The sequence below is a fragment of the Zootoca vivipara genome, chromosome 12, assembly GCF_963506605.1.
Source record: "Zootoca vivipara chromosome 12, rZooViv1.1, whole genome shotgun sequence".
In the NCBI taxonomy this organism is placed as follows: Eukaryota; Metazoa; Chordata; class Lepidosauria; order Squamata; family Lacertidae; genus Zootoca; species Zootoca vivipara.
In genome coordinates, this window is record NC_083287.1 from 53199651 (window position 1) to 53225868 (window position 26218).

General features: G+C 45.9%; 1 protein-coding gene across 32 annotated transcripts in view; it reads right to left on the bottom strand.

Annotated features, from left to right (window-relative positions):
• The window catches only part of OBSCN (obscurin, cytoskeletal calmodulin and titin-interacting RhoGEF), a 289452-nt gene that overhangs the window by 117489 nt on the left and 145745 nt on the right, over nucleotides 1–26218 (bottom strand). For 30 of the 32 annotated variants that reach the window (XR_009558428.1, XM_060280972.1, XM_060280969.1 and 27 more), the window contains 9 exons: nucleotides 25894–26160; nucleotides 23051–23323; nucleotides 19872–20138; nucleotides 14820–15092; nucleotides 13269–13541; nucleotides 8783–9058; nucleotides 4787–6136; nucleotides 2917–3195; nucleotides 1051–1129 (listed from right to left, as the gene is read on the bottom strand). Coding sequence is in view for 31 of the 32 variants with exons in the window: in XM_060280972.1 (XP_060136955.1) it covers nucleotides 1051–1129; nucleotides 2917–3195; nucleotides 4787–6136; nucleotides 8783–9058; nucleotides 13269–13541; nucleotides 14820–15092; nucleotides 19872–20138; nucleotides 23051–23323; nucleotides 25894–26160 (3337 nt within the window). In the remaining variant the exon portion in view is untranslated. The remainder of the gene's footprint in view (nucleotides 1–1050; nucleotides 1130–2916; nucleotides 3196–4786; nucleotides 6137–8782; nucleotides 9059–13268; nucleotides 13542–14819; nucleotides 15093–19871; nucleotides 20139–23050; nucleotides 23324–25893; nucleotides 26161–26218) is intronic. The other 2 variants (XM_060280955.1, XM_060280961.1) reach the window with 2 other exon arrangements.

Sequence of the window (26218 nt, forward strand, 5' to 3'; positions counted from 1 at the left end):
GGCTGGGGGCGGGGTTTGACTACATTTAGCCCGGCGTGGCAGTGTTCAAATCCTCTTTCTGCTGCTGCACTACATCGGATCTCCCGCCCACCCTCCCTTTAGGTCTTCCCTTTGTGTTGTTTGCTTTGACCTTGCTATGGACTTCGGTTGGTTGCCTTGGTTGCCCAAGAGGCCTGGCAGGAGTTTTTTTTTTATCCATTTGGCTAATTGGCACCGGCCTCTTGGTTTTTTCCGCCTACCTCGTAGCAATTCGTCACAACTTTTGGGTATTGGTGGTTAGGCATTGGAATGTGTATTGGTCTTGTGTGTTTGAGGACTGGTTGTGGCCATCATCCAACCCTCCTCTTTTAGGGTGTTATGTGCTGAGCTGAATCATAGAACAATAGGATCCAGAATCAGCAGTCTGATTGGTCCGCAAGAGCCACCCAATCCAACTCCAGGTGGAAGTGAATCGGCAACCTGATTGGCCTGCAGGAGCAGCCAATCAGGCGGCTGGCAGAAGTCAATCCACAAACTGATTGGCCCACAGATGTAGCCCTGAAGTAGCCAATCACGCAAAGCCCATTGTGTAAATAATGTATATAAGCAGATGGTTTGGGGAAAAGGGCATTCTTCTTCTCTTCTTCTCCTTGATGACTACGAGCTGAATAAAGAGCATGAAATTCACTCTCGACTCCGAGTATATTTCATAGGAGTATCCCGTTAAAGGGATCCAGCGGTCGTGGATCCCGTCCGATGCCCTGCTGGTAGCTAGGGCCATGGCATGATCCCTGGTGACACCAGGGGAAGCTATCAGTTGTATTTGCATCAACAGGCTCCTCCCACTGGGTGTTAACCTTATTTGACTCCCCGCTGAGCGGGGTGGAGTCATGTTTGCTTGTGTGTCCAGTGCCTAAGCCAATACTTGCTCTAACCAATAAAGTTGTGGCCTTATTTTACCCATTAACCTAAATTCATGTGTCACTGTGTCTTTTATTTCTCGCGCACGGGCGGGGGGGTGGGGTCCTCGAATCGCAACGCAATGTTTTCCAGTGTGCAGGTGGTGCCTACCTGGAGAGATACCCTTTGGCGCTGTAGTAGGATGAAGTTTCCGTTGCATCTGCTGCTGTATCGTAGTCTGTACTGGTCACTAACAAACGGAAAAGAAAAAATTCCAAACATTGTGTGTTGCTTCATGTCATGAGTACTAACAGAGGCAACTGAGGGCAGTTGCGCAGAGAGGAGGTTGTGTTGGAACCAGTGGGGGAGGAAGAGGAGTGTGGGGGGAGCGCACCGCCCCTGGCAGTGCGATCCTGGAGGGGTGCCATCGCAGCTTCCTCCCCCCCCCCCGCCTGTGCAGGGCACCATGCCCCCAGGCAGTGTTCCATGCCCCAGGACATGCACCATGCCCCTGTGGGCGTCGTGCCACGCCCCCAGGACATGCGCCAGCCCCACCCCCGCCTGCTCTCTACCCCCCAGTGCCAGAGCATGAAGCTCCGCCACTGGTTGGGACCTTGCACCAGTCCTCTGGGAGCATCAATGGTTTACTCTCAAAATGGAGGAAGTGCAAGTGGAGTTACTGGGAGCCCCAGAAGGTGGTGTTCAAAAGACCTTTCAGACTGTCCCAACACATTGCAGACAGGGGTAAGGATCCATCTTCTAGGGAAGAAGAAGAAGAAGAAGAAGAAGAAGAAGAAGAAGAAGAAGAAGAAGAAGAAGAAGAAGAAGAAGAAGAAGAAGAAGAAGAAGAAGAAGAAGAGTAGTAGTAGTTTGGATTTGATATCCCACTTTATCACTACCCAAAGGAGTCTCAAAGTGGCTAACATTCTCCTTTCCCTTCCTCCCCCACAACAAACACTCTGTGAGGTGAGTGGGGCTGAGAGACTTCAGAGAAGTGTGACTAGCCCAAGGTCACCCAGCAGTTGCATGTGGAGGAGCGGAGACACGAACCCGGTTCCCCAGATTACGAGTCTACCACTCTTAACCACTACACCACACTGGCTCTCTACACTAGGGAGGCTCACAAGAGCACAGGGGGGGGGGGGAATGTTTGCTGTCCACAAGTTTTTAAAATCCTTCACTGAAAGGCAGCTGCATGTTGGAATCAGTGTGTGCATGCAACCATATGTTGAACACTGGGGTCCCTTCCAATACTACAATTCTGATTATATGGCCCCTTCCAACTTTACAATTCTATGATTTTATAACTCTATCATAAAATTTTATGTGGGGAGCGGTTGCTGATTATATTTAAGCTGGAAAACTGTGATTGACTGTGGCTCCCTAGTACTTGTTGTTTACAATGATCTGAATACCAGGAGCTTGTCCATGCCTCTCACACAGGAATTTTGTGGTGTGTGGAGTGCCCTGAGTGCATAGCAAACTAGGGATGGATTCATCCACAATGAGCACTTGCCTATTTCTAGATTGGCAATGATCTCACCATCCTCTTCGAATTTGACAGCCCCCTATGCACATAAAGGTAAAGGTAAAGGGACCCCTGACCATTAGGTCCAGTCGTGACCGACTCTAGGGTTGCGGTGCTCATCTCACATTATTGGTCGAGGGAGCCGGCGTATAGCTTCCAGGTCATGTGGCCAGCATGACAAAGCCGCTTCTGGAGAACCAGAGCAGCACACGGAAACGCCGTTTACCTTCCCGCTGTAGCGGTTCCTATTTATCTACTTGCATTTTGACGTGCTTTCGAACTGCTAGGTTGGCAGGAGCTGGGGCCAAGCAACGGGAGCTCACCCCGTCACAGGGATTCGAACCGCCGACCTTCTGATCAGCAAGCCCTAGGCTCAGTGCTTTAACCCACAGCGCCACCTGGGTCCCCATACTCATGTGCAATAGGCCACACTGGTTGTGATGCATTTCACACTTCCAGGTCATCATTATTGAACTTGAGTTTTTCTATGTCGCTGGGTAAATACTCACAGTCCACTCTCAGCTCGGCTTTAGTTGAAGACACGCCCATGCTGTTTTCAGCCAGACAGCGGTAGACACCCATGTCAAGAGGGACCACAGCAGTAATGATCAGCTGGTGGCAGCCTTCCTGGTCCTCGTTGATCATGTAGTGATCGTCCTCTTCAATAACTCTCCCATCCTTGAACCACCGGATGGTGGGAGTTGGCTTGCCGATAACAACACAATCAAAACTGACTGGATATCCATCCTGTACCTCTTGGTTTTGAAGTTCAGTTATGAAGGTGGGAGCTGGAATTGTTTGGAGGACAATTACAAAAATGGAAATCTACATATTTATGTGGCAATAAAGTACCTGTAGCTCCCTCCATCCCTCCCTCTATACATGGTGCCTTTTTTGTTTTTTTTGTTTTTTTTGGTGCCATGCTAAGTTCAAGCTGCAATCTTCTTGTCATCCCAGGTACAAGTGTGACAAGATAAGCACCTCTGTTGTTAAAAAGGTAAAGGGACCCCCGCCCATTAGGTCCAGTTGCGGATGACTCTGGGCTTGTGGCACTCATCTCGCTTTACTGGCCGAGGGAGCCAACGTTTTGTCCGCAGACAGTTTTTCCGAGTCATGTGGCCAGCATGACTGAGCCGCTTCTGGTGAACCAGAGCAGCGCACGGAAACACCATTGACCTTCCCACTGGAGCGGGATCTATTTATCTACTTGCACGTTGACGTGATTTCGAACTGCTAGGTTGGCAAGAGCAGGGACCAAGCAACGGGAGCTAACCCTGTCGCGGGGATTCGAACTGCCGACCTTCTGATCGGCAAGCCCTAGACCAGGCATCCCCAAACTGCGGCCCTCCTGATGCTTTGGCCTACAACTCCCATCATCCCTAGCTAACAGGACCAGTGGTCAGGGATGATGGGAATTGTAGTCCAAAACATCTGGAGGGCCGAAGTTTGGGGATGCCTGCCCTAGACTCTGTGGTTTAGACCAGTGTTTCCCAACCTTGTGCCTCCAGCTGTTTTCGGACTACAATTCCCATCATTCCTGACCACTGGTCTTGCTAGCTAGGGATGATGGGAGTTGTAGTCCCAAAACATCTGGAGTCACAAGGTTGGGAAACACTGGTTTAGACCTTACTAGACTTCTAATTTCTGGGAAAGGTTCTGGGGTCGAAGATGGGCAACTTCTAACCTAACCTACTTCAAAAAGGTGATATGATGATAGCCACCAACTTGGGTGGCTGTAAAAGAGGATAGGGGGCGGGGGAATGGAGGATCCGTAGAGACTATTGGAGGCAGAATGCCACTGCATACCAGTTGATGGGAATCACAGGTGGGGAGACACCACTGTTGCACTCAGGTTCTCCAAGGAGTGGAGCATATAGTGCATTTTCAGAAGTATCCTTTGGGTTCAATACTTGGGAGAGAGGTTTATTATTATAAATTTTAATTAAAAGCAAAGCAGAGCCCATGGGTTTACCTATTTCCAAGTCCTGTATCTAAGCAAGTTTGGGAAATCAAATGAGAACTTAATGCACATTGCTCTGAGCTCCTTTGAGGAAGAGCAGAATGCAAATATTAACCAAGCTGTAAATGAATCAAACAATTCTGATCTCATTCATCTTCAAACCATCATTTCAGGTGGTACCTGATTATGTCAGGATTTACAGATCTTTGATACTATGGGTGGTATTCGACTAAATATTACTCAGAGTAGGTCTATTGGAATTAATCAACCTAACATAATTTCAGTGGGTCTACTCCGAGTATAACTTTGTTTACTACAAGCCTGAGGTTTCAGGTGATTGGGGAATCTGCATCTGAACTAGGATAAAAAAAAGCTGGTCAATTGGGCCCCACCTGACCTGGCCTACATGCGTCACTCACCAGTGTCAGATGTAAGCAAAGGAGGTGGTGGCCTTTTCACCAGGGTTCTCAGTTGCCCTGGGGCAGGAGGTGTGGCTTTCCCAATACGCAGCTCTATCTTCTTGGAGCCTTGATCCAGGATGTCAATCTCAACAGCAATACCCATGGCAGCAAACATTTCTCTAAACCGGCTAGCAGCCGTCTTTGCCTCAGTCATGACTTCAAACTTGATGTAGATGTACCTCTCATCTTCGCGGTAGGTCTGGTGGTCCACCACCTCTATCTCTCCCTCGTCAGCACTGACAAAGAGTTCCTCGTCCACGTCCGAAATCTCCGTGGATATTTTTGACTTAAACAGCTTGTGAAGCCTCCTCCCTGCTTTGCGGAAGGCATCGTCCAACTCGCTGCCGGAAGAGCTCTCTTCGCTCTCAGGGAGCTTCTTGGCCGCCTTGTGTTTCCGTACGGGCGCTTGAGGTGGGGCACCCATCATCACCTTGGCACTGTGGGAGGCCTTGCCAAACTTATTGGATACCTCGCAGGTGTACTTGCCCACGTCATTCATTTCCAGGCCAGTGATGATCAAGGAGCAGGTCCCATCGCTGTAATTGTCTATGTGGCAATGGCGCCCGTCCAAAACTTCGTCGCCGTCTTTCAGCCAGCGGACCTTCATGTCGGTTTTGCTTTGAGCCACACACTCAAGGTGGACGGTGCTTCCTGGCTCTCCAAGGAAGTCCTTGAAGGTTTCTGCAAACACTGGGCATTCTTGCTGCTTGATCTCTTTCCGCACTTTGTACCCTTTGAAAGCTGCCTGGATCTTCACAGCTGCATGAGACAGGGAAGGGTCGTCCAGATCTTCTTCTACAGCTTCTGGTTCGACAGGCTTAGCAAGAGCAGCTGGCTCAGGGCCTGCTTTCTCCCACTGTTTAGAGACTTTCCCCGCGGAGACAGTCTGGACTTTACTACTGACGCTAACACTGGTCGTGCTCGCCTTTTTGAGGTAGTTAATAAGGGAAGGAGTCCCGGCCCTTGACTCGTCATCTGAACTGGTGACAGAGAAGTCTGCTTCTCCTGCTTTAGCTGACTCGTCACACGTCGAGTATTCCTCCGAGTAGTACTGGGTGACCTCGGCTTCTTCCTTCCTCTGTTTCTGACGTTTGTCATCCTCTTCTGGCAATTCGCTGATCGAATCCAGAGTTGGCTCCCGACTCATCCTGCGCTTCTTGGCAAGAGCCTCCCATAGGAGGTGGAGGTCACCCTCCTGAGCAGCTTCAGGTGGTAAACTGGGTTGCATCTGGTCATCTGCTATCTCGCCAAGTTCATCAGGCTGGAGGGTTTTCTCAGTCGCCTCTTTTAACATTGACACAGTTGACACTAAGAGAAACAGAATAGTATAGTTCCATGGTGACACCAAGGAGCAGCAGGGCAACCAGATTAACATCAAGATACAATCCTATGTCTTTCAGAGCTATATAATGTAATATTACAGTGGTACCTCGACTTAAGAATGACTCGGCAACCGAATTTTTCGACTTACGAATGGGGGTAATGGCCGCGTGCTTACGAATGTCTCGACATCCAAAAGGAAACCGCAACAGTTTTAGATAGGGATTTTTTGACTTTCGAATTTTTTCCGTTTCCAATACATTCCTATGGGAAATCGCGTTTCCAATGGCGGTTTCAACCTACGGATTTTTCTACCTACGAAGGTGCTTTCGGAATGGATTAAATTCGTAAGTCAAGGCACCACTGTATATAGGATGTAAACCTCTTAGAAGGTTGATGGAACAGTTAAAAAAAATACATTTTGGGAGACAATGCATGCCCATAAGTTCAGCAAAACCAATTGTTCTTTCTATTTTTGCTATCTCTTACTGCAAATGAATAAAAAAAGCAAAGAATCAAATTACAGTACCATGAATGGGAGAAGAAATTTGATTCAGGCCTCATTTGAAGCAGAATCACATTCACACTTTCTGAAATGATATGTGGACTGTGTCACGGCTATCCTTTGTCATTTGCATTTTCCCTTTGCAGTTCGCCAACCAAAAAATGCTTACCAAAATGCATATATTGGGAGAAATTGCTTACAAAAGGTGTGCACATTAGTCAAAACGGCATACAAAAATGTGTTTATTAGGAGAAATGCTGACTTGGGACCCTCGTACCTACGGGACCGCCTCTCCTGGTATGCCCCACGGAGGACCTTAAGGTCCACAAACAATAATATTCTGGAGATCCCGAGTCATAAGATGGCTAGATTGGCCTCTACTAGAGCCAGGGCCTTTTCAGTACTGGCCCCAACCTGGTGGAACGCTCTTTCCCAGGAGACCAGGGCCCTGCGGGATTTGTCATCTTTCCGCAGGGCCTGCAAGACAGAGCTGTTCCGCCTGGCCTTTGGGTTAGACTCAGCCTGACCCCTGTGTTTCCTCCCTCATGACTTGGACTTATGGTCTACTTGAAATGAGGCTGCACTTTAAATTTTAATACTGTATTTTAATCTGTATTTTAATTAATTGTTTTTATGTTTTATTGTGATTCAGCCGCCCTGAGCCCGGTTTTTGACTGGGGAGGGCGGGGTATAAATAAAAATTTATTATTTATTATTATTATTATTATTAATTTTCAAGAGGATTATTTTTCCTTGGAAAAAATGCAAGTGACTGTAAAATGTGGAGAGCTGTGACTTGAAAAATGGGAAATTAAGAAATGAAACACACAGATCCTTCCATCCCTAGCAGGAATAATGCAATTATGTGCCAGACACACACCTTAGTATGATTTGTGCATATTTTATTATGTCTGTATATTTATACATAGATAAAACTGCTCTGCTGTTAGATGATGTGCGTTTTAGAAACACTTTAAATAAATGAATATAGAATAAATTTCAAAAGCAGTGCTGGCATTGGGGTGTTGCAGAGAACATGGCAACTGCTTAGACAAATGCATTCTCACTTTCCCCCACAGCTATAAGCATTGACACAACTTTATATAGGGGGTGGGGTTTTGTGCTGAGCTGAAACTACTCAGTATTTGTGAACATTTTCTATAGTGTCAAAACATGTCCCTTTTCACAGTTATTTTTCAGCACTCTTTGAGAAAATCTTCACCCAATACGTTTATGCTGCCTCTGAGCTCTCAATTGCCCTCCCTTGTGTTCAGTGACATTTGCACGAAGTAACATCCGAGAGGCATTATCTTAGCTGCCAAGTATCCTGTTTTCCGCGGGAAACCCCCGGATTTTAATCCGTTTCCCGCTGTTCTCCCGAATAGAGAAAAATCCCGGAAATCCCCCGGATTTCCTACCTGCCCGGGAGCCTCCATTTTGGGTGCCGCTCTGCCCATGTGTGAGCACCGGAAATAGGACAGAGCGGCACCGGACGTCGCTTCTATGCATGCCCGATGGCCATCTTGGTAGTGGCCACATGGCAGCGGCTGTCACCAAGATGGCCGCCGGGAATGCGTAGAAGTGACTTCCGGTGCCACTCTGCCTTATTTCCGGTGCCCCACATGGTCAGAGCGGCCCCGGAAGTTGCTTCTACGCAACTGCTGCTGCTGATCCCGCATTTTTCAGCGGGAGACTTGGCAGGTATGGGCATTGTGACAGAGCAGTCTTTGCAAATCTGGTGCCCTCCAAATATTTGGAGTACATCTGACATCCTGCAGCACAGTAGGAGGCTGTGTTGGGAGATGGGAGTTATTTTCCGTAACACCTGGATGAAACCAGGTCAGTAAAAGGCTACTGTAGAGAAACAAGAGCATGGAATTAAAAACAACCAAACTTTAACACTAGTTACAGGTAGGTAGCCGTATTGGTCTGATGTAGTAAAAAATAAAATAAAAAAAATCCTTCCAGTAGCACCTTAGAGACCAACTAAGTTTGTCATAGGTATGAGCTTTCGTGTGCATGCACACTTCTTCAAACCTGAACACTGAAATGGTTTTCAGAATAAATTCCAAGACTACTTTTAGACTGGGGTGGTTCCTAAAGCAGTGAAAATGATGGTTCAAACATACCTTCAACAGAAAGTTTGGCAGATGTTTTGACGTCAGGAGAGGCCATGCAAGTATATGATCCTTGATCTTCAGCTTTAAAGCCATGAATGATGAGGGCCTGTTTTTTGCCTTCGGAGATGAGTTCGTACTTCCCGCCAGGTTGGATTGGTTTTCCTTCTTTGAGCCAAGCGACCTCTTTGGTTTCTTTGGACAATTCACACTCCAAACGGGTCATCTCCCCTTCCACGGCAGACTTATCAGCCAAAGGTCGAGTGACTGCGGTCACTGCAGCCGGCTCTGGAATAGGAGACATCAAGACCAATCAGCTTACATCATACAATTCTCCATTTGTGCTTCAACGAGCAAAGCAACAAAGAAGAAGGGATAACCAGCACACACAAAAAAGTGGGACAAATGTCTGAATGTGTTCCATTGTTTCCAGAACTAGGTTTTACATGGACCATGAATGCGGTTTCTTAGTGTGGGACTGGAAATATAACAGAGTGTTTCAATTGTAATAATCTCTCATATCTGTATCCTTCATCTCTGACCCCAAAGAAGTTTATATCAAAGAGGGACTAAAATGCAAACGTTGCTTTGCAGAAGAATGTGCAGTAGCTGTGATGATGGCAGCGGTTTCACAAGTGTGCCATACGGAACCTACAGAAATCTCGACTTCCGTAGGGTTTTAGAAGCAGCCATGGACTTCAGCATCCCATATTCACCAACATACTAACATCTTCTATTGCTTCATTGCTAATGTAAGGGGGAAATGACTATTACTTATACTTAATCTGAGCACACTACAAGTGCTTCTGATTAGGTGTTTGGCTATGCAATGTTGAATGTTATCTGTTAAATATGTACCACCCTGTTTTCCCTGTGTTATTGTTTTTGTTTAAACCCATCCAAGCATACCTGCCAAGTTCCTGCCGGAAAAATATGGGATCGGACCGGAAGTAGTAGACCGGAAGTAGCGCTGCTGCCATTTTGGAACTGGGCGGAGCATGCTCAGAAGCGACTTTTGATGCTGCTCTGCCCAGTTCCAAAATGGCCGCCGCACCAGAAGTCGCGCTGCAGCCATTTTGGAACTGGGCAGAGCAACATCAAAAGTCACTTCTGAGCATGCTCCACCCAGTTCCGAAATGGCCGCCGCACCAGAATAAACCGGGAAAAAACAAAAAAATCTGGTTTTTTGGCTGGAAAAACGGGGGTTTCCCAGGGAATACGGGAGACTTGGCAGCTATGCATCCAAGAACTTTGACAATGACCACAAACAATGAACCATATGTTGCAGATATCACTGCAAATTTGTTGTTCTATTTTTGTGATATATTTATTTATTTATTTATTTATTTATTTATTTATTTATTTATTTGTACCCTGCCCATTTGACCGGGTTGCCCCAGCCACCTCTGGGTGGCTTCCAACATATATAAAAGCATAATGAAACATTAAACATAAAATAACTTCCCCATATAGGGCTGCTTTCCAATGTCTTCTAAAGGTTGTATAATTATGTGCTTATCTCCTTGACAGGGCATGAGAAGACTTGGTCTATTTATTTGTATCATTCATCATTCTTATGATCCTTGTTTATAAAACCCAATAAAAAGAAGTAGCCATGAAAGGTGCTATCACAAAACATATCACCAATTTTATCTTTGAAGTCTTCATTCAGAGAGATAAATAGATGTTGCAGAAAGTGGGTATATGAAGACAGTGTCACAGCCCCACTAAGTTGTAAAGCAGGCACCCCCAAACTTCGGCCCTCCAGACGTTTTGGATTACAATTCCCATCATCTCTGACCACTGGTCCTGTTAGCTAGGGATCATGGGAGTTGTAGGCCAAAACATCTGGAGGGCCGCAGTTTGGGGGTGCCTGTTGTAAAGGATCAGGCTTTGACTTCACAGTGGTGTCTTAGTCTTTTAGCACACTGCTGCCAAGATGTTGCATGTTGCTTTGGTTAGGGGCCTTGTGGAGATGAGACAATCATAAACATAGGGAGGCAGTAGAGGCCACAATACAGAAATGAGTTCAAATTGGGCATGCACTTAGAACCTGAGACGTGTGTGTGTGTGTGTGTGTGTGTGTGTATTTCCCCACCATGAATTTTTTCAGGAGTACAGTCAAACCTCAGCTCCTGAACGGCTCAGTTTCCCAACAATTCAGCTCCTGAACACCGAAAACCCGGACGTAAATGCTCCAGATTTTGAACATTTTTCGGAAGCTGAACATCTGACGCGGCTTCCGCTTGAGTGCAGGAAGCTCCTGCAACCCATCAGAAGCCTTGGTTGTCAAACATTTTGGAAGCCGAACGGGCTTCCAGAATGGATTACGTTCGATAACCGAGGTTTGACTGTAACAAGCTCGAGCCAGAACTTGGTAGAGTGGGGAGCAGGGGGCTCATCCTTCAAATCTAATTTCAGTTGATGCATCAATGCCTGGCTTGCCCACAACATTTGCATAATGCAGATCCTGAGCGTGGAGCTTGCCTACAAATTGCCAAAAAGTAAACGGATCCTTCTTACAGCGGGGCAAAGCACACATGCCATGCAAGATGCTGAACTGTAGAGTAACTCTCAGGACAGCAGAGCGGTCCTCTTATTCTCACCTAGCTGCACGCTTTGAGGCAAATGCACCGGCTTCCCAGCACCCCCTTTGCCAACAGCTGAAATGCGGAATCTGTACGTCTTGCCTGCTGTGAGATTGTCCACTACAAACTCTGTGCTTGGGATAGCTCCGGGGCTGCATGGCTGCCAGTCACTGCCTGGGCTTTTCATTTCAACACGGTAGCCTGTGATGTCAGCACCCCCGTGGTTGAGCGGCTTGAACCAGGACAAGGTGACTGAGTGGCTGGTCTTACTTATGATCTCCGGCTCCTCGGGAGGGTCAGGGAGGGCTGAAGGCACAACAGAGTTCCAGGCATGTATAAAGTCGTGCTGCATCTTATAAGTATGGCAACACATTCAAGGCCAGTCCCGGGGCCGTAAAAGCCAACTACTAGGCGCTGAGGTCCTTTCACACACACACCCAATAAAATATTTGACGGGACCACCCACCGCCCCAAGTTGGTGCGCATTGCCATTCAAATGGTGTGTGCGCACCACGTCTCGTGATTGATTATGCAGGACGGGAATTACCTGCCCCCTCCCCATAATTTATTCAAGTCGGTACCCCTGCCCAGTGCTGAGTGGGAGGCAGGTCAGACAGACGAGAGCCCCAGACCTGGCCAATTGTTAGCACCAGGCCTGCTTATGAGGGGTACATTATCACAGCTACATCCAAGATGCTCCAGCCCAGGCACCCCCAAACTTCAACGCTCCAGATGTTTTGGACTACAATTCCCATCTTCCCTGACCACTGGTCCTGTTAGCTAGGGATAATAATAATAATAATAATAATAATAATAATAATAATAATAATTTATTATTATTATTTATACCCCGCCTATATGGCTGGGTTTCCCCAGCTACTCTGGGTGGCTTCCAACAGAAAAAAATGAAATAAAATAATCTATTAAACATTAAAAGCCTCCCTAAACAGGGCTGCCTTCAGATGTCATCTAAAAATCTGCTAGCTGTTTTTCTCTTTGACATCTGATGGGAGGGCGTTCCACAGGGCGGGCGCCACCACCGAGAAGGCCCTCTGCCTGGTTCCCTGCAACTTGGCTTCTCGCAATGAGGGAACCGCCAGAAGGCCCTCGGTACTGGACCTCAGTGTCCAGGCAGAACGATGGGGGTGGAGACGCTCCTTCAGGTATACTGGACCAAGGCCATTTAGGGCATCATGGGAGTTGTAGGCCAAAACATCTAGAGGGCCGCAGTTTGGAGATGCCTTCTCCAGCCCCATAAAAGCTAGCCCAGACCTTGTTTACAGAATGCTTCCTAAAATAATAATCTATGACATACTGTTCAACAAGGAGAGCTGGGTGATCAATGCCAAAACATGGTTTAAGTCAGAAGAACATCATTCTACAGGGGTTGCAGCTCAGCAGGGAATCTCAGAAACTTGCCACAAACACGGGGCAGCAAACCAAGTCCATAAGTGCTTGAGAACTTTTCAAATCAAATAGCAGCGGCATGTTAAGTCTAATGATGTTCCAGAGAAAATGCCACCAGAAGTGTTTTTTTTAAAAAAAATCAAAATCATTTTTCTACTAAATATAATTCCAGCTTTGTTAGGATGTCAGCAAACCAAGGCACAATCTAATTTTCAAACTGATTTGTTTGAATTGGAACAAATCTTTTGAAAAGTGATATAATGGGCGAGCCCCTGGGGTGTTTTGGTGGATGATCTGAACAGCGAATATTCTGAATGTACAGCAGTACTTTTCATGCAGAAAGTTACACTCAGGACAACAAGATTAAAAATCTCATTGATCTGAAATTCCCCGGCGTTTAACCAAGTGTAGAAAGAGTGACACTATTGTCAGGCCCCACAATAAAGCTTAATGATGCTAAATCAGAGCTAGAATCACCAAGAACTTGGAGTCTCCCAACCTACCTATGACAGATAGCTTAGCTGATGCAATAGCATCCCTTGCAGCAAAGGTCACCTCTCCGGAGTGATGCAGTTGAGCTTTCTTCAGTATGAGTTTGTAGCTATTTCCTTCTGCCTGGATCCTCCAGTTTTCATCTGCTTGGATATCCACATCATTAATATACCAAGCAACTTCGTTGACTGGGACTGCTTCACTTAACACACAGGTGAAGGTCGCCTGGTCCCCAGCAGTAACTGTGGTGTCAGTTATCGTCTCCAAGAATTCCAGGCGCCATCCTGAAATTATGATGAAATGCATGACTAATGCCTTCAAAGCAAGGAAGGAAAAGTTGTGAGTTAAGTCCATCACAGGGGTGGGGAATCTGTGACCTTCAGATGTTGGTGACTCCGATTCCCAGCAGCCCAACCATCATGGTCATTGTCCTCAGGGATGATGGGATTTGTTGTCCAGCAACATCTTGGAGGTCCACAGATTTCCCAACCCTGCCCTTTTGAGTTTCTGAGTGTCCAGATCACTTGCTCAGCTTTTGGTTCAGCACACTTTGTCTCAGCTGCTGCTCCCACACTCTAGCTCATACGCACAAACAAAACTCACTGCAACCAACTGTGCTCTGGGCTCTCCAACCTCTTGTATCACCAACACAAACAAACAAACAACTGTCGGACACTCACACAAAACTCTGCATGTACACTATGCAGAAGAATGAAATATCATCACCTCCCTTCTCTCTCCCCACAACCTCACAATCCCCATGAGAGCAGTGTCTCACACCAAATGCAATTGACCTGTAGAAAGGACTCTATGAACTGAAAACAGAGACCTATGTTATACGTACGTCTGTTATCCATGGAAATCTTTCAATAAAAACAAATTTAAAAAGAAAAAGAAATGAACGGGATGGAATAACATAAAGACAATATAATATACAGTGGTGCCTCGCAAGACGAATTAAATTCATTCCGCGAGTCAATTCGTTTTGCGAAAAATTCATCTTGTGAATTGCAGTTTCCCATATGAATGCATTGAAATTTCTTTTTTTGCCCATAGGAATGCATTAATTAAATTTCAATGCATTCCTATGGGAAACCGCGATTCGCAAAACGAATTTTTCGCAAAACAAATTCGTCTTGCAAGTCACCATCAGATCGCAAGACGCATTCGTCTTGAGAAAAATTAGTCTTGCAGGGCATTCGTCTTGCAAGGTACCACTGTATGTCATTTCATCACAGCAGACAGCAAGTTTTTGGCAGAAGGTGAACTGCAGCAGAACTAAGGCAGAGCCACATGAGACAAGATGCGAAAAGATGCCTTCTTACATCCCTACCCAGGGCTCCAACGTTACTTGCAGAGCACAGGGAGGAGTGGTCCTATAGTATCTCCCATATTGAAAAGGTACTGCCAGATGGGGTTCAGTTGCATACATCTCATTCACTCATTAGTCTGAGTCTAGTAACTTTCAGAAAAAGGACAGAGAATGACAGAGAATGGAAAGAACAATGAGATGTTATCTGGGTCAGTAGGCTTGCGGTTATGGTGCAATAGTACGATATTACCTTTTACAGTCAGGAATGCAGACGAAGCCACGTCGCCGGTCTGGAAAGTCACTTGGCAGCTGTCATGGGGCGTGAGGTTCTTCAGGAGAAGGAGATGCCGGAGACCATTTTCAAAATAAACCATCTCAATGTTTTCCGAGGTTTTGGCTGGGTCATCGTCAATCAGCCAGTTATAATTGTAGCACTCAGGTTTCGAAAGGTAGCACTCAAACAGAGCTTCACCCCCTTCCATCGCGTCAACGTTCTCTAAGCCCTGGACAATGGTGTTCTTGGCTGTTAGAAAGGTGTTTTTTAAATAAAAATAAGAATTCACAATTAATCACTGAGTTTACACATCTGAACATTACATAGAAAATCAAAACAGGAGATCACATATTGGTTGAATGCAATTCCTTAGGTCGGAGGTTCTTAAACAGTGGTCTTCAGACCACAGGTGGTCTCCTAGTTCTATACAGGTGGTCTATATCTCTTCCGTTACTGAAGAAGCTAACAAAGCTTTGGCCTCGAGCCTGTGATTTTCATAAACAGCAATGATGTTAGCACCGAAGGAAAAATGTTAAAATGTGAGTTATGTCTATGCTTTGATTTGTCAAACAACAAAACTTTACAAACTGGTCCACTGAGGGCGCGCCCCACCCCCCAGCAATTTGCTCCATCGAGGGAGGGGTGAAGTTTGAGAGCCGCTAACTTAGACTTTCAACACAATCTTCATTTAAAACGCAGCAGTCATTGGGCAGTGGCTGAAGAGCTCTAAAATGATGCAATGTTCTGTTTTTTGTTGTTGTTTAGTCGTTTAGTCGTCTCCGACTCTTCGTGACCCCATGGACCATAGCACGCCAGGCACTCCTGTCTTCCACTGCCTCCCGCAGTTTGGTCAAACTCATGTTTGTAGCTTTGAGAACACTGTCCAACCATCTCGTCCTCTGTCGTCCCCTTCTCCTAGTGCCCTCCATCTTTCCCAACATCAGGGTCTTTTCCAGGGAGTCTTCTCTTCTCATGAGGTGGCCAAAATATTGGAGCCTCAGCTTCAGGATCTGTCCTTCCAGTGAGCACTCAGGGCTGATTTCCTTCAGAATGGATAGGTGTGATCTTCTTGCGGTCCATGGGACTCTCAGGAGTCTCCTCCAGCACCATAATTCAAAAGCATAAATCCTTCGGCGATCAGCCTTCTTGATGGTCCAGCTCTCACTTCCACACATCACGACTGGGAAAACCATAGCTTTAACTATATGGACCTTTGTAGGCAAGGTGATGTCTCTGTTTGATTGCCCAGCAAAGAGTCACATCATCAACTGATCTGAGTCTTAAGCTGAAAGCAGCTGTAATATCAACATAAGGGCAGTGCAACTCAGGAACAATTGACACCTGGAGGCAGTAATGGTTTTGAACACCCAGGTGCTGGAAACCGCAGGAAGGAAGAGTTGCTGTTATGTTCAGGTGCTGCTTGAGGGTTTTCCCACAGGAATCTGGTTGGTCACTGTGAGAACAGGATGCTGGACTAGATGGGCCATTAGACTCATCCAGCAGTCTCTTCTTATGTCAAGCATCCTGTTCTCACAGTGGCCAAGCAGATGGTCATGGCAAGCCAACAAGCAGGACCTGAGCACAACAGCAGCACTCTCCACTTCCAGGAACTGGTATAACAGAGGCATACTGCTTTGATGAGGCAGCGTGAGGTGCCCACCTCAAACTGAGGAAGCCCAAGAGATGCCACCAGCCTCATCTCCACAGCCCAGCCCACCAGCACCACCAGCAGAGAAGTGGCATTGGTAGCAGTTTCCTGTGAGATCTCGCTGAAATCTTGCAAGGTCTCACAGCTGCAAAGGAGGAAGGGACGGATTCCAGTTTCGCCAGAAGCAGCTAAACGGGGTGCACCATATCCGGGCAAGCAGAATATAGCCATCATGACTCATAGGCATTGAAAGCCTTCTCCTCTGGGAATTTATCTAATCCTTCTTTAAAGCCATCCACGTCTGTGGCTTCACAACTGCCAGGCTCATGGTGCCTCCTGCTTTTTTAAAAATGTGCTTTATTGATTTTAAGTTACAAACGTTTTAGCTATAAAGTCAAGAGAAACTAATAATATCAGCAATAATCCAGGATAATATCATCATCAACAACAACAACAAGTCAGAGTACAGAGCCATCACAAAAAAGGGAAAATATAACAGAAGCAATCCCAGTAGTGGTTCAATAAAAAACTTGTGAAAACACTTTAAAAATGGTGCGCTGGTGGTGCATGCAACCTGCAAAATTGCATAAAATCAGTCAAAATATCTCTCCATTATGCAGGCAAGATTGCAGACTTCCTGGCGCCTCCTCCTTAATTCAGCCCAGGGCAAACCTGGTTTCATAAATTCAAAGGGGACAGAAACTGTCAGGATTTGCACACTGCTATTGCTATAGGTGGCCCAATTGCCAAGGAAGAGCCTGGATGGCTCGTGAACCATCTCAGTGCAGGACTATTGAAAGACGAAATGACAACATCAAAATAAATGAGATACTGTTGTTGGTTTCTTTTGCAATATGAAACATGTGAAACAATTCCATATCTCCTCCTAACCCTCACCAAAGTTTATGCATTGACCCGTGGTAGCTCTGACAGTAAAAACCCTTCTTCTCCCCATACGGAGATTTCCCAAATTGATCCTATGATGTGCAAAAGCAATAAACAGGGGTAATGTGAACTGCGCCATTGTGGATTGCATAATTCCAAGTAGAACCACTTCAGCATCCCAACGTAGGTGGTGTTGTGGGCGGGACCCTTCTGCACTCTCGCGATGGGGTTGGGAGCCCAGCCCCTCGCGTGCAGGGAGTTCCCGCCTACGTCACGCCCAGGCTGACCAATAAGGTCGGCTAGGGGGCGGGGCCTCACCCCCTTTAAACAGAGTGGAGGCGGGAACTCTGCCTCTTTGCCCACACGGGTTGCAGTCAGATTTAGTGGTTAGGTTCCAATGCCTAAGCCAATACCGCTCAACATCCGTAACCAATAAAGTTGTGGCCTTTTCGCCCAATTAAAATCTATACAGTGTGTCTTGTGTCTTATTTCATGGGAAGGAGGGTCATCGCCACACAACTGTTAATGCACAGAATAGCACAAAATATAGTGTCTCCTCTCTTCTCATTATGGATACCTCACTTTTACTGATTTTACTTTTAAAATGTTATGACCCGCTTTCCCACAGGCTCAAAGCAATCAACAGGCACCCAACAGAAATAACATAGCTAAACAACTATAAAAACAAAATAATAATAATACTAATAATAATAATACCACCACATTGCTAATAGCAACCAAATAAGAATAAGCCAGAGCAATGTAAGTATATTAAACAGCAGTATCAGAAGTCTGAGCTCTGAGTAAATGTAGACTAATATAATCAAAGGCAGTATTTATATTTAGCATTTATGAAACACTTAAGGGTACTCAAAGCATTTCACATTTATTTTATTTTCAGTTATCCTTACAACAGCCCTGTAAGGTAGGCCAGTATTACTTTCCCCCTTTTGCAGTTGGGGAGGTTTAAATTCAGGCAGTGACTTACCTAAGCGCACCCTAGCAAGTTCATAACTGAGGTGAGAATTAAAATAGCAGCGTGGCTCCTCGGCTCTCAGCTGACACTCAGAGCCACAACATTACAACAGACCTTTAATTATCCAAAATGACTTTAATTAGATTTTGCATGAACAGGCAGCCCTAAATTAAAGGCAGTATGTGGAAACAAAAAAAGGCATGTTGGGGAAGTGTTGGAAAGAGGTGCCGTGGGGTATCGCTTTAAAGCTCTTGCAAAAACCATGTTTCACAACATCCCTGCAGTATGTAAGACTCAGTCCCAGAGGCCACATAAAATTGCTAACTAGGGATGGAGGAGAAATTTGGCTTGGTTTCCATTTTCATGCAAACCTACCTAATATGTGCTTCCTGAAAAAACACATGACCCAAAATATACCTATCCTTTAAATCAGGGGTCCTCAGACTACGGCCCGCGGGCCAGATGTGGCCCAATTGGCCTCCCAATCCGGCCTGTGACAACAACCCCCGCCGCCCACTGCCGCCGCCCACTCTTACGGCATGCAGCACGGCGGCGCGCTTCCAGATCAGAAAAAAGCGCTGAAAATAGTTTGTGCGCATGCGTGCGGGCCTCTCCTGACCCAGAAGAGGTCATTTCCAGTGCACTTCTGGGTCGGGGGAGGCCCATACGCATGCACACAAATGATTTTCGGCGATTTTTCTGACCTGGAAGCGTGCCACCGCGCCAGTAAGTGTGTGCGCACATGCGCACGGGCGTGCACTCCCCCGTCCTCCGGCCCGCTGTGCACGCACTCCCCTGCCCTCCGACCCACCACACGATCGGCACGGCGGGCACCGGCCCAAAGCCGGGTAGGTCTGGGGACCCCTGCTTTAAATTTTGCACTTCTCCAAATTTTGTGATGCGGTTCTCCAGCCAAATATGGTGTGTCAAAATCTGTACATTATGGGGGAGGGGATAAGCATTAAAATGTGCATAGTGAAAATAATATACTCAGCTAACTTATATTAAGGTAAACTGCTTGCAAAAATGTGCACATTGCAGAAGACTGTATTAAAAATGTGTGTATTGGGATAAATTTCCACCATCAAGCCTGATTTGTTTAATAATAAAAATTGCAAGCTGGTGTGAAACTTTGGAGAACTGAACTCAAGGACTAGAAAAATGTGAAACTGGGAGAATCCAAAATTGAAAGGTTTGTTCATCCCTATAGCTACCCCACCCCGCTACCCCACCCATGCTCTATAATCTGGAAGAGTCAACAGCTCCTCACAGAATCACAGAAATGTAGAGTTGGAAGGGATCCCAAAGGGTCATCCAGCTCAACCTCCAGCAATGCAGGAATCACAGCTACAGGATCCCTGACTGGTTGCCATCCAACCTCTGTTCAAACACCACAGGCTGCAGCTGGAAAAGAGTGCTAGGCCATGGCAAAATAAGTAGTGCTGCCCATGGTCGGTTGCTGCTGTGAACGCTCCCTGCACTCCCTTGATAGTCTTCTTTCCATCATGGAAGACCTCACCTTGAACATCAAGCATAGCCACCACTTTAGTGCCTCCAGCTTCGCAAGAATAGATGCCGGTGTCCCCTGGAAGAGCAGGCTTAATCTTCAGCTTGGCCACATTCCAGTCCTGCTCAATGACAATTCGCTGGCCGTCTGCATGAACTGCCTGCTCGTTCTTCATCCATGTGGCCTGCACAGGCCTGGAATACTGGCAGACGAATTCTGCTGTGTCATCTTCGTCCACGGTAATGTCCTGCATGGGACTGACCACTTCAATGGTTGGATCTGTCAACCGACACGTCAGGAGGGACATGTATTAGTGCATCCTTCGGGGAACGTTTACGGGCACTCATTTTGTTCAAGTACAGCGCTCTCGGAGTGAGTGAGATGCACAAAAGCGGATGAGAAGCACCACTTAGTTTGATGAGTTTTGTGTTTGCTTGTGACATCAGCAACGAGCAGTGTAGAAGCAGGTGGATTAGCTGTTAGGGAAGCTGTCGTGTTGTGTGTCCTTGGGACATTACAGTTATATAAGGTGGCTAGATTGGCCTTTACTAGGGCCAGGGCCTTTTCAGTATTGGCCCCAACTTGGTGGAACGCTCTTTCACAGGAGACCAGGGCCCTGCGGGATTTGTCATCTTTCCGCAGGGCCTGCAAGACAGAGCTGTTCCGCCTGCCCTTTGGGCTGGACTTAGTCTGACCCCTGTGTTTTCCTCCCTCATGGTTTGGATTTATGGACTACTTAAAATGAGGCTGCATTTTAAATTTTAATATTGTATTTTAATCTGTATTTTAATTAATTGCTTTTTATGTTTTATTGTAATTTTATTGGTGTGAGCCGCCCTGAGCCCGGTTTTGACTGGGGAGGGCGGGGAATAAATTATTATTATTATTATTATTATTATTATTATTATTATTATTATTATTATATCTCTGTAGAGAGTGGACTCACATTCAGTGCACATCTAATCTATAGACCTGCACCAAACCAAGACCTTTAATCCCATCCAAGCAATCATTGGGTCTGCTGCAGTCAAGGACTGACATAGCATGGGATTGGCAATAATGAAGCAGCATTTTCCTGAACAGCCACAGTGGTCAGATTAGACCTCACTGGATGGCCCCCTTCGCTGACGTCTTACAAGACAATGGGGTGGGGCACAATGTTGGCTAAAAACTGAGAGTCCAAGATCGAGATCAGAGTGGGGCAAGTTGTGTCCTGGGTGAGAGCGTTTCAGAAGTGATGTTGGAATGAAAAACAGTCAGGGGTCCTCAGAGAAGCACTAACTGAGAGGACCTCGTTGTAAATTTAAGTCCAGGCACTTGTCCATTCACTTGCATGTTTAGAGCTAGACTTGGAATTGTGCAGGATTTTGTCACAACAACTGGAATTGTAATGTTGTGGGTTCCACAGAGGGACCAGTGCATCACCAAATAGGCATCATTTGTGCACATGTAAGCCTGCTTATTGTTGGAATACAGTGAATGAGAAGGAAAGAACTTCCTCCTGAATTCTTCTAAGAAGATCTGGCCTGGACAGAAAAGACAGAGTGATATAAAGAGAAAAGGCAAAAAGCAGAGAGATAGCATTACTGCCAGAAACATAAAGGAAGTGTCTGTTAAGGGCATTAATGTAAGCATGGTTAGAATTTCACTAGTATTTTCTTTTCCATGGTGCCACCCTTAGATTCTTTGTGTATTGTTCTTATTTCAAACTGGATCTAGCCCTTTCTACCCATTTTGCTTGATGAATGAAGAGTGCAGTGTAACTTGAAAGCCTGGGTTCTCTTACATCAACACAAGTTGATATAATAAAGGAAATTACTTTACTACTTGTTCATGCCAATTATTCTCTGAAAATATCTTGGGAAGCTGCCTAGGATTTCACAGGAACCCTACCTGATTTCTGACTATAAATGAATTCCAGTAGGATTATTGAACTGAGACACACAACCGCTCAACTTCTGCAACGTTCAGCACATTCCCTACAGGTAACAGCCATAGCCTTAAGGACCAAGGGGGTTCATGTGCAAGTGAGTTTTTACAGCCATAAACCTCAATGGGAGTGAAATATTTAGAAGTAGTAACCATAACCCTTAGTTTGTCCAGTTCCGTTTCAGCAAGAGGGGGAAATATATTGTAAACCACCCTGTGATATTAATATGAAGAGTGGCATAATAATAATAATAAGTTTCCCATGTTTCCAAGACTGGGTCTGGTAAGAGCAACAGAGCGGGTTTCCTATACAGTGGTGCCTCGCAAGACGAATTTAATTCATTCCACGAGTCAATTCGTTTTGCGAAAAATTCGTCTTGTGAATCGCGGTTTCCCATAGGAATGCATTGAAATTTCTTTTTTTGCCCATAAAAAGGTAAAGGGACCCCTGACCATTAGGTCCAGTCGTGACCGACTCTGGGGTTGCACGCTCATCTCGCATTATTGGCTGAGGGAGCCGGCGTATAGCTTCCAGGTCATGTGGCCAGCATGACAAAGCCACTTCTGGCAAACCAGAGCAGCACATGGAAACGCCGTTTACTTTCCCGCTATAGCGGTTCCTGTTTATCTACTTGCATTTTGATGTGCTTTCGAACTGCTAGGTTGGCAGGAGCTGGGACCAAGCAATGGGAGCTCACCCCGTCACAGGGATTCGAACCGCTGACCTTCTGATCAGCAAGCCCTAGGCTCATAGGAACACATTAATTAAATTTCAATGTATTCCTATGGGAAACCGTGATTCGCAAGATGAATTTTTTGCAAAACGAATTCGTCTTGCGAGTCACCATCAGATCGCAAGACGCATTCATCTTGCGGAAAATTAGTCCCGCAGGGCATTCGTCTTCAAGGTACCACTGTATTCTTATTAACGATCATTTGCCCCAGTAAGCAATGTTGCACCTGTTTTGATTATATGGATGTGTCTTTTGCAAGAAAACTTCTAATTCAATATGTACACTGCCAGCATTCAGTCACCTCTGAAAATATCACCATTTTAATTGCCTGTTCAAGCAGTACGCCTGCAGTGGAACATCTTGCAGGAGGCCGGCGGATAAGGTAGTGAGATTGTGCTTACTTGTTAATGCATGCCTTCCAGTAGCCGTTTTGCAGAAAGTTGTTAAGGGCCGCCTGAAGCCAGAAGCGTAAGCAGCGTGGTTTGTGGGGCGGCCCGTTGGGCAACTGCACATCCAAAGCCAAAATACCTTTGATTAATAATTTAGCGGAGGATATGAGGGGGCCCGCTCTGAAGGTCACAATTCCTGAATCATTGGGCCCCAGGTCCTTTAGGGTCAAAGTATACACTTTCCCGTCTTGCACAGAGATTTCGTTCACGGGGCTGCTCTGAAGGGGAGAGCCGTCCAGCCACCACTGTACGCTTTGCATGCCCGGGCGCGAGAGCTCGCAAGTGAAAGTGGCTGATTCACCCGCAAAGACGTCCGTGTTCTTTAAATCAGAAACTATCTGCAATTCCTCTTCTGCGTAACAAAGTAAGAGAATGCATACCAAGGGAGAACACATGTGTAAATATACTGGCTTTTACGAAACTGACAACATCCACCATTTAAGAGACGAACATCAATAGGGGATTTACAAACCTAGCAATCGAGATTGATACTGGAAGAACATTTCACGATTTCACAGAGACACACTCAAGGCCAATGGTCGAAACTCATTTATCCTGGAGAAATGGTTGTGTGTTGGCACCTCCTGCCATGCCCACTTGTGATGTTGCCATGGGATAGTGGTCTTTGAGAATGACCTGCTGTGATTGCAACTGATCACATTCTTTAAAATACTTTGGAAACTCAGTACAACCAAGACATTTGGTGAGCTGTAATTTGGTCTAATGTTGGCATCAATAAACCACGAGCCTACACCAGAACTTCAAGAAAATTCAACTTGTTGGACCCTGCATCATGTTAAGACATAACAGATATGGGAATCCACCATTTCCCTAGGTACAGAGGATGCATTCATAGGACAACACTATGGCATCTATGGGATTGTAGGGATCAGTTAACACAAATTTTTAATAAAGAATTGTTCTCTTGTCACATTGACTAACTTTCTAACACTCTTCCTTGGAGGTTTTTAAGCAGAGGTTGGATGGCCATTTGTCATGGAAGCTTTAGTTGAGATTCCGGCATTGCAGGGGGTGGACGAGATGAGGCCCTTCCAACACTACAATTTTATGATTCTATGACTGTATAAGGAAGCTAATCCGCCCCAAACTTTAAACAAGCTTAAACAAGACCAAGATAGACAGATGGGATTTTGCTTTCACACAATCAAGCCGTTAATACTTTTTGTCATAAAATTGCACCCTGATATGCAAACTAGGCAGATGTGCCAACTCTTCCTCCTTGGATGTCACCTTTGATACGCATGGCTTAGATACACAACAAAACCGTCCTCAAATGATATTCATCCCAATGTACATTTGTAAAAAACCTTTTGACGGTTCTTTGGAACCAAACCAGATGGTAATTGTGGGAGATGCATAAACAGTTTCTTGAAACAAGCTGAAAAGTAGCTGTAAAAAGGTAAAGGGACCCCTGACCATTAGGTCCAGTCGTGACCGACTCTGGGGTTGCGGCGCTCATCTCGCTTTATTGGCCGAGGGAGCCAGCGTACAGCTTCTGGGTCATGTGGCCAGCACAACTAAGCCACTTCTGGTGAACCAGAGCAGCGCACGGAAACGCCGTTTACCTTCCCGCTGTAGCGGTACCTATTTATCTACTTGCACTTCAAACTGCTAGGTTGGCAGGAGCTCGGACCGAGCTCACCCCGTTGCGGGGATTCGAATTGCTGACCTTCTGATCGGCAAGCCCTAGGCTCTGTGGTTTAACCCACAGCACCACCCGTGTCCCTGAAAAGTAGCTGTAGGAAGCTGTTAATTTCATGCTGTGCATGAAATACTTAACCCTTACGCCTTCCACTGTTACCCACTCAAAATCACACTTCTAAGTAGCTTTTCTCCCTGCAGGGAAAAGGCACAGGGACCTTGTAACTTCTCTCCCACAGGTGAGAAAGCAGCCAAGGATGGGTTGATTTTGAATGGGGAAACTGCAGGAAGCAAATAGGCTATATAGTCCCTTCTCCTTTAAGTTGTCTTTAAGCGGAGGCTTGACAGCCATCTGTCAGGAATGCTTTGATGGTGTTTCCTGCTTGGCAGGGGGTTGGACTGGATGGCCCTTGTGCTCTCTTCCAACTCTATGATTCTATGATTCCTCTCCCCCTTCCCCCCAAAAAATTCCTAATCAAAACCTCCAATTGCCGGGAGACCATTCACATGAGTATCATGAAGCATAAAATGATGCCTAGCAGTAAACTAATAGGAGAGCTCTGTCTTTTTATTTGGCCTATACAGTGGTACCTCTACTTACGAATGTTTCTACTTACGAATGGAGCTCCGTCCGCCATCTTGGATGCGGTTTAGATAGGATTTTTTTCTACTTACAAATTTTTAGATAGAGTTGCTTCTACTTACGAATTTTTTCTCCCAATGCATTCCTATGGGATTCGACTTACAAATTTTTTCGACTTACAAATGTGTGTTCGGAACGCATTAAATTCATAAGTAGAGGTACCACTGTATATGCTTGAAATGTTCTGCCAATACAGAAAGGCAGACCTGGGACTATGCATGTGTCATTCACACATACAGGTTTGTTACTCAATGAGTGAAGAAAATTGCATGTGTGAATGAGATCTCACACATCGAGCGCCGTCGACAGAACTTTCATAGCACCTCACATTAATGCATGTCAATGAGCCTAGGACACACCCAAGTGAACAGCATCGAGTGCTGAGTAACCAGGTCGTGAAAAATAAAAGCGATGTGAATACACGTGTGAACTAGACTCAGGGATTTAAGCACAGCCCCACCAAACCACTTTATGGACAGAATTACGATGCTATGTTTCAGCACACATGCTTTGGTGTTTGGTGCATGTGCTGCTCTGGAAGCAGTGTGGTTTTGCACTGCCATGTGGTACATGTAAGTTTTAGCTTACAAAATCCAACCATAGTATGGCGAACGCACCTTGTACATAAACGGAGCCTGTCGACAGCTCATCTCCTGTGCTGCAAGTGTAGGGGCCGCAATCTTCGGGCTCCAAATTGTGAATGATCAGTTCAATACTTGTGCCTCTCTGAAGCATCTCATACTTGGCACTAGGCTGAAGGACGATGGCTCCTTTCCTCCACTCCACAGGAGCGCCAGGTTTAGAGATCTCGCAGCGCAGGACGGCCTTTCCACCTGCTTCTGATTCCACGTTCTGCAATTCTTCTTTGAAGAGCACCGGCAGAACTGCAGGGAAGAGAGGATCAGGGCATGCAAGTGGACTGGGAAAGATTTTAATATTTTG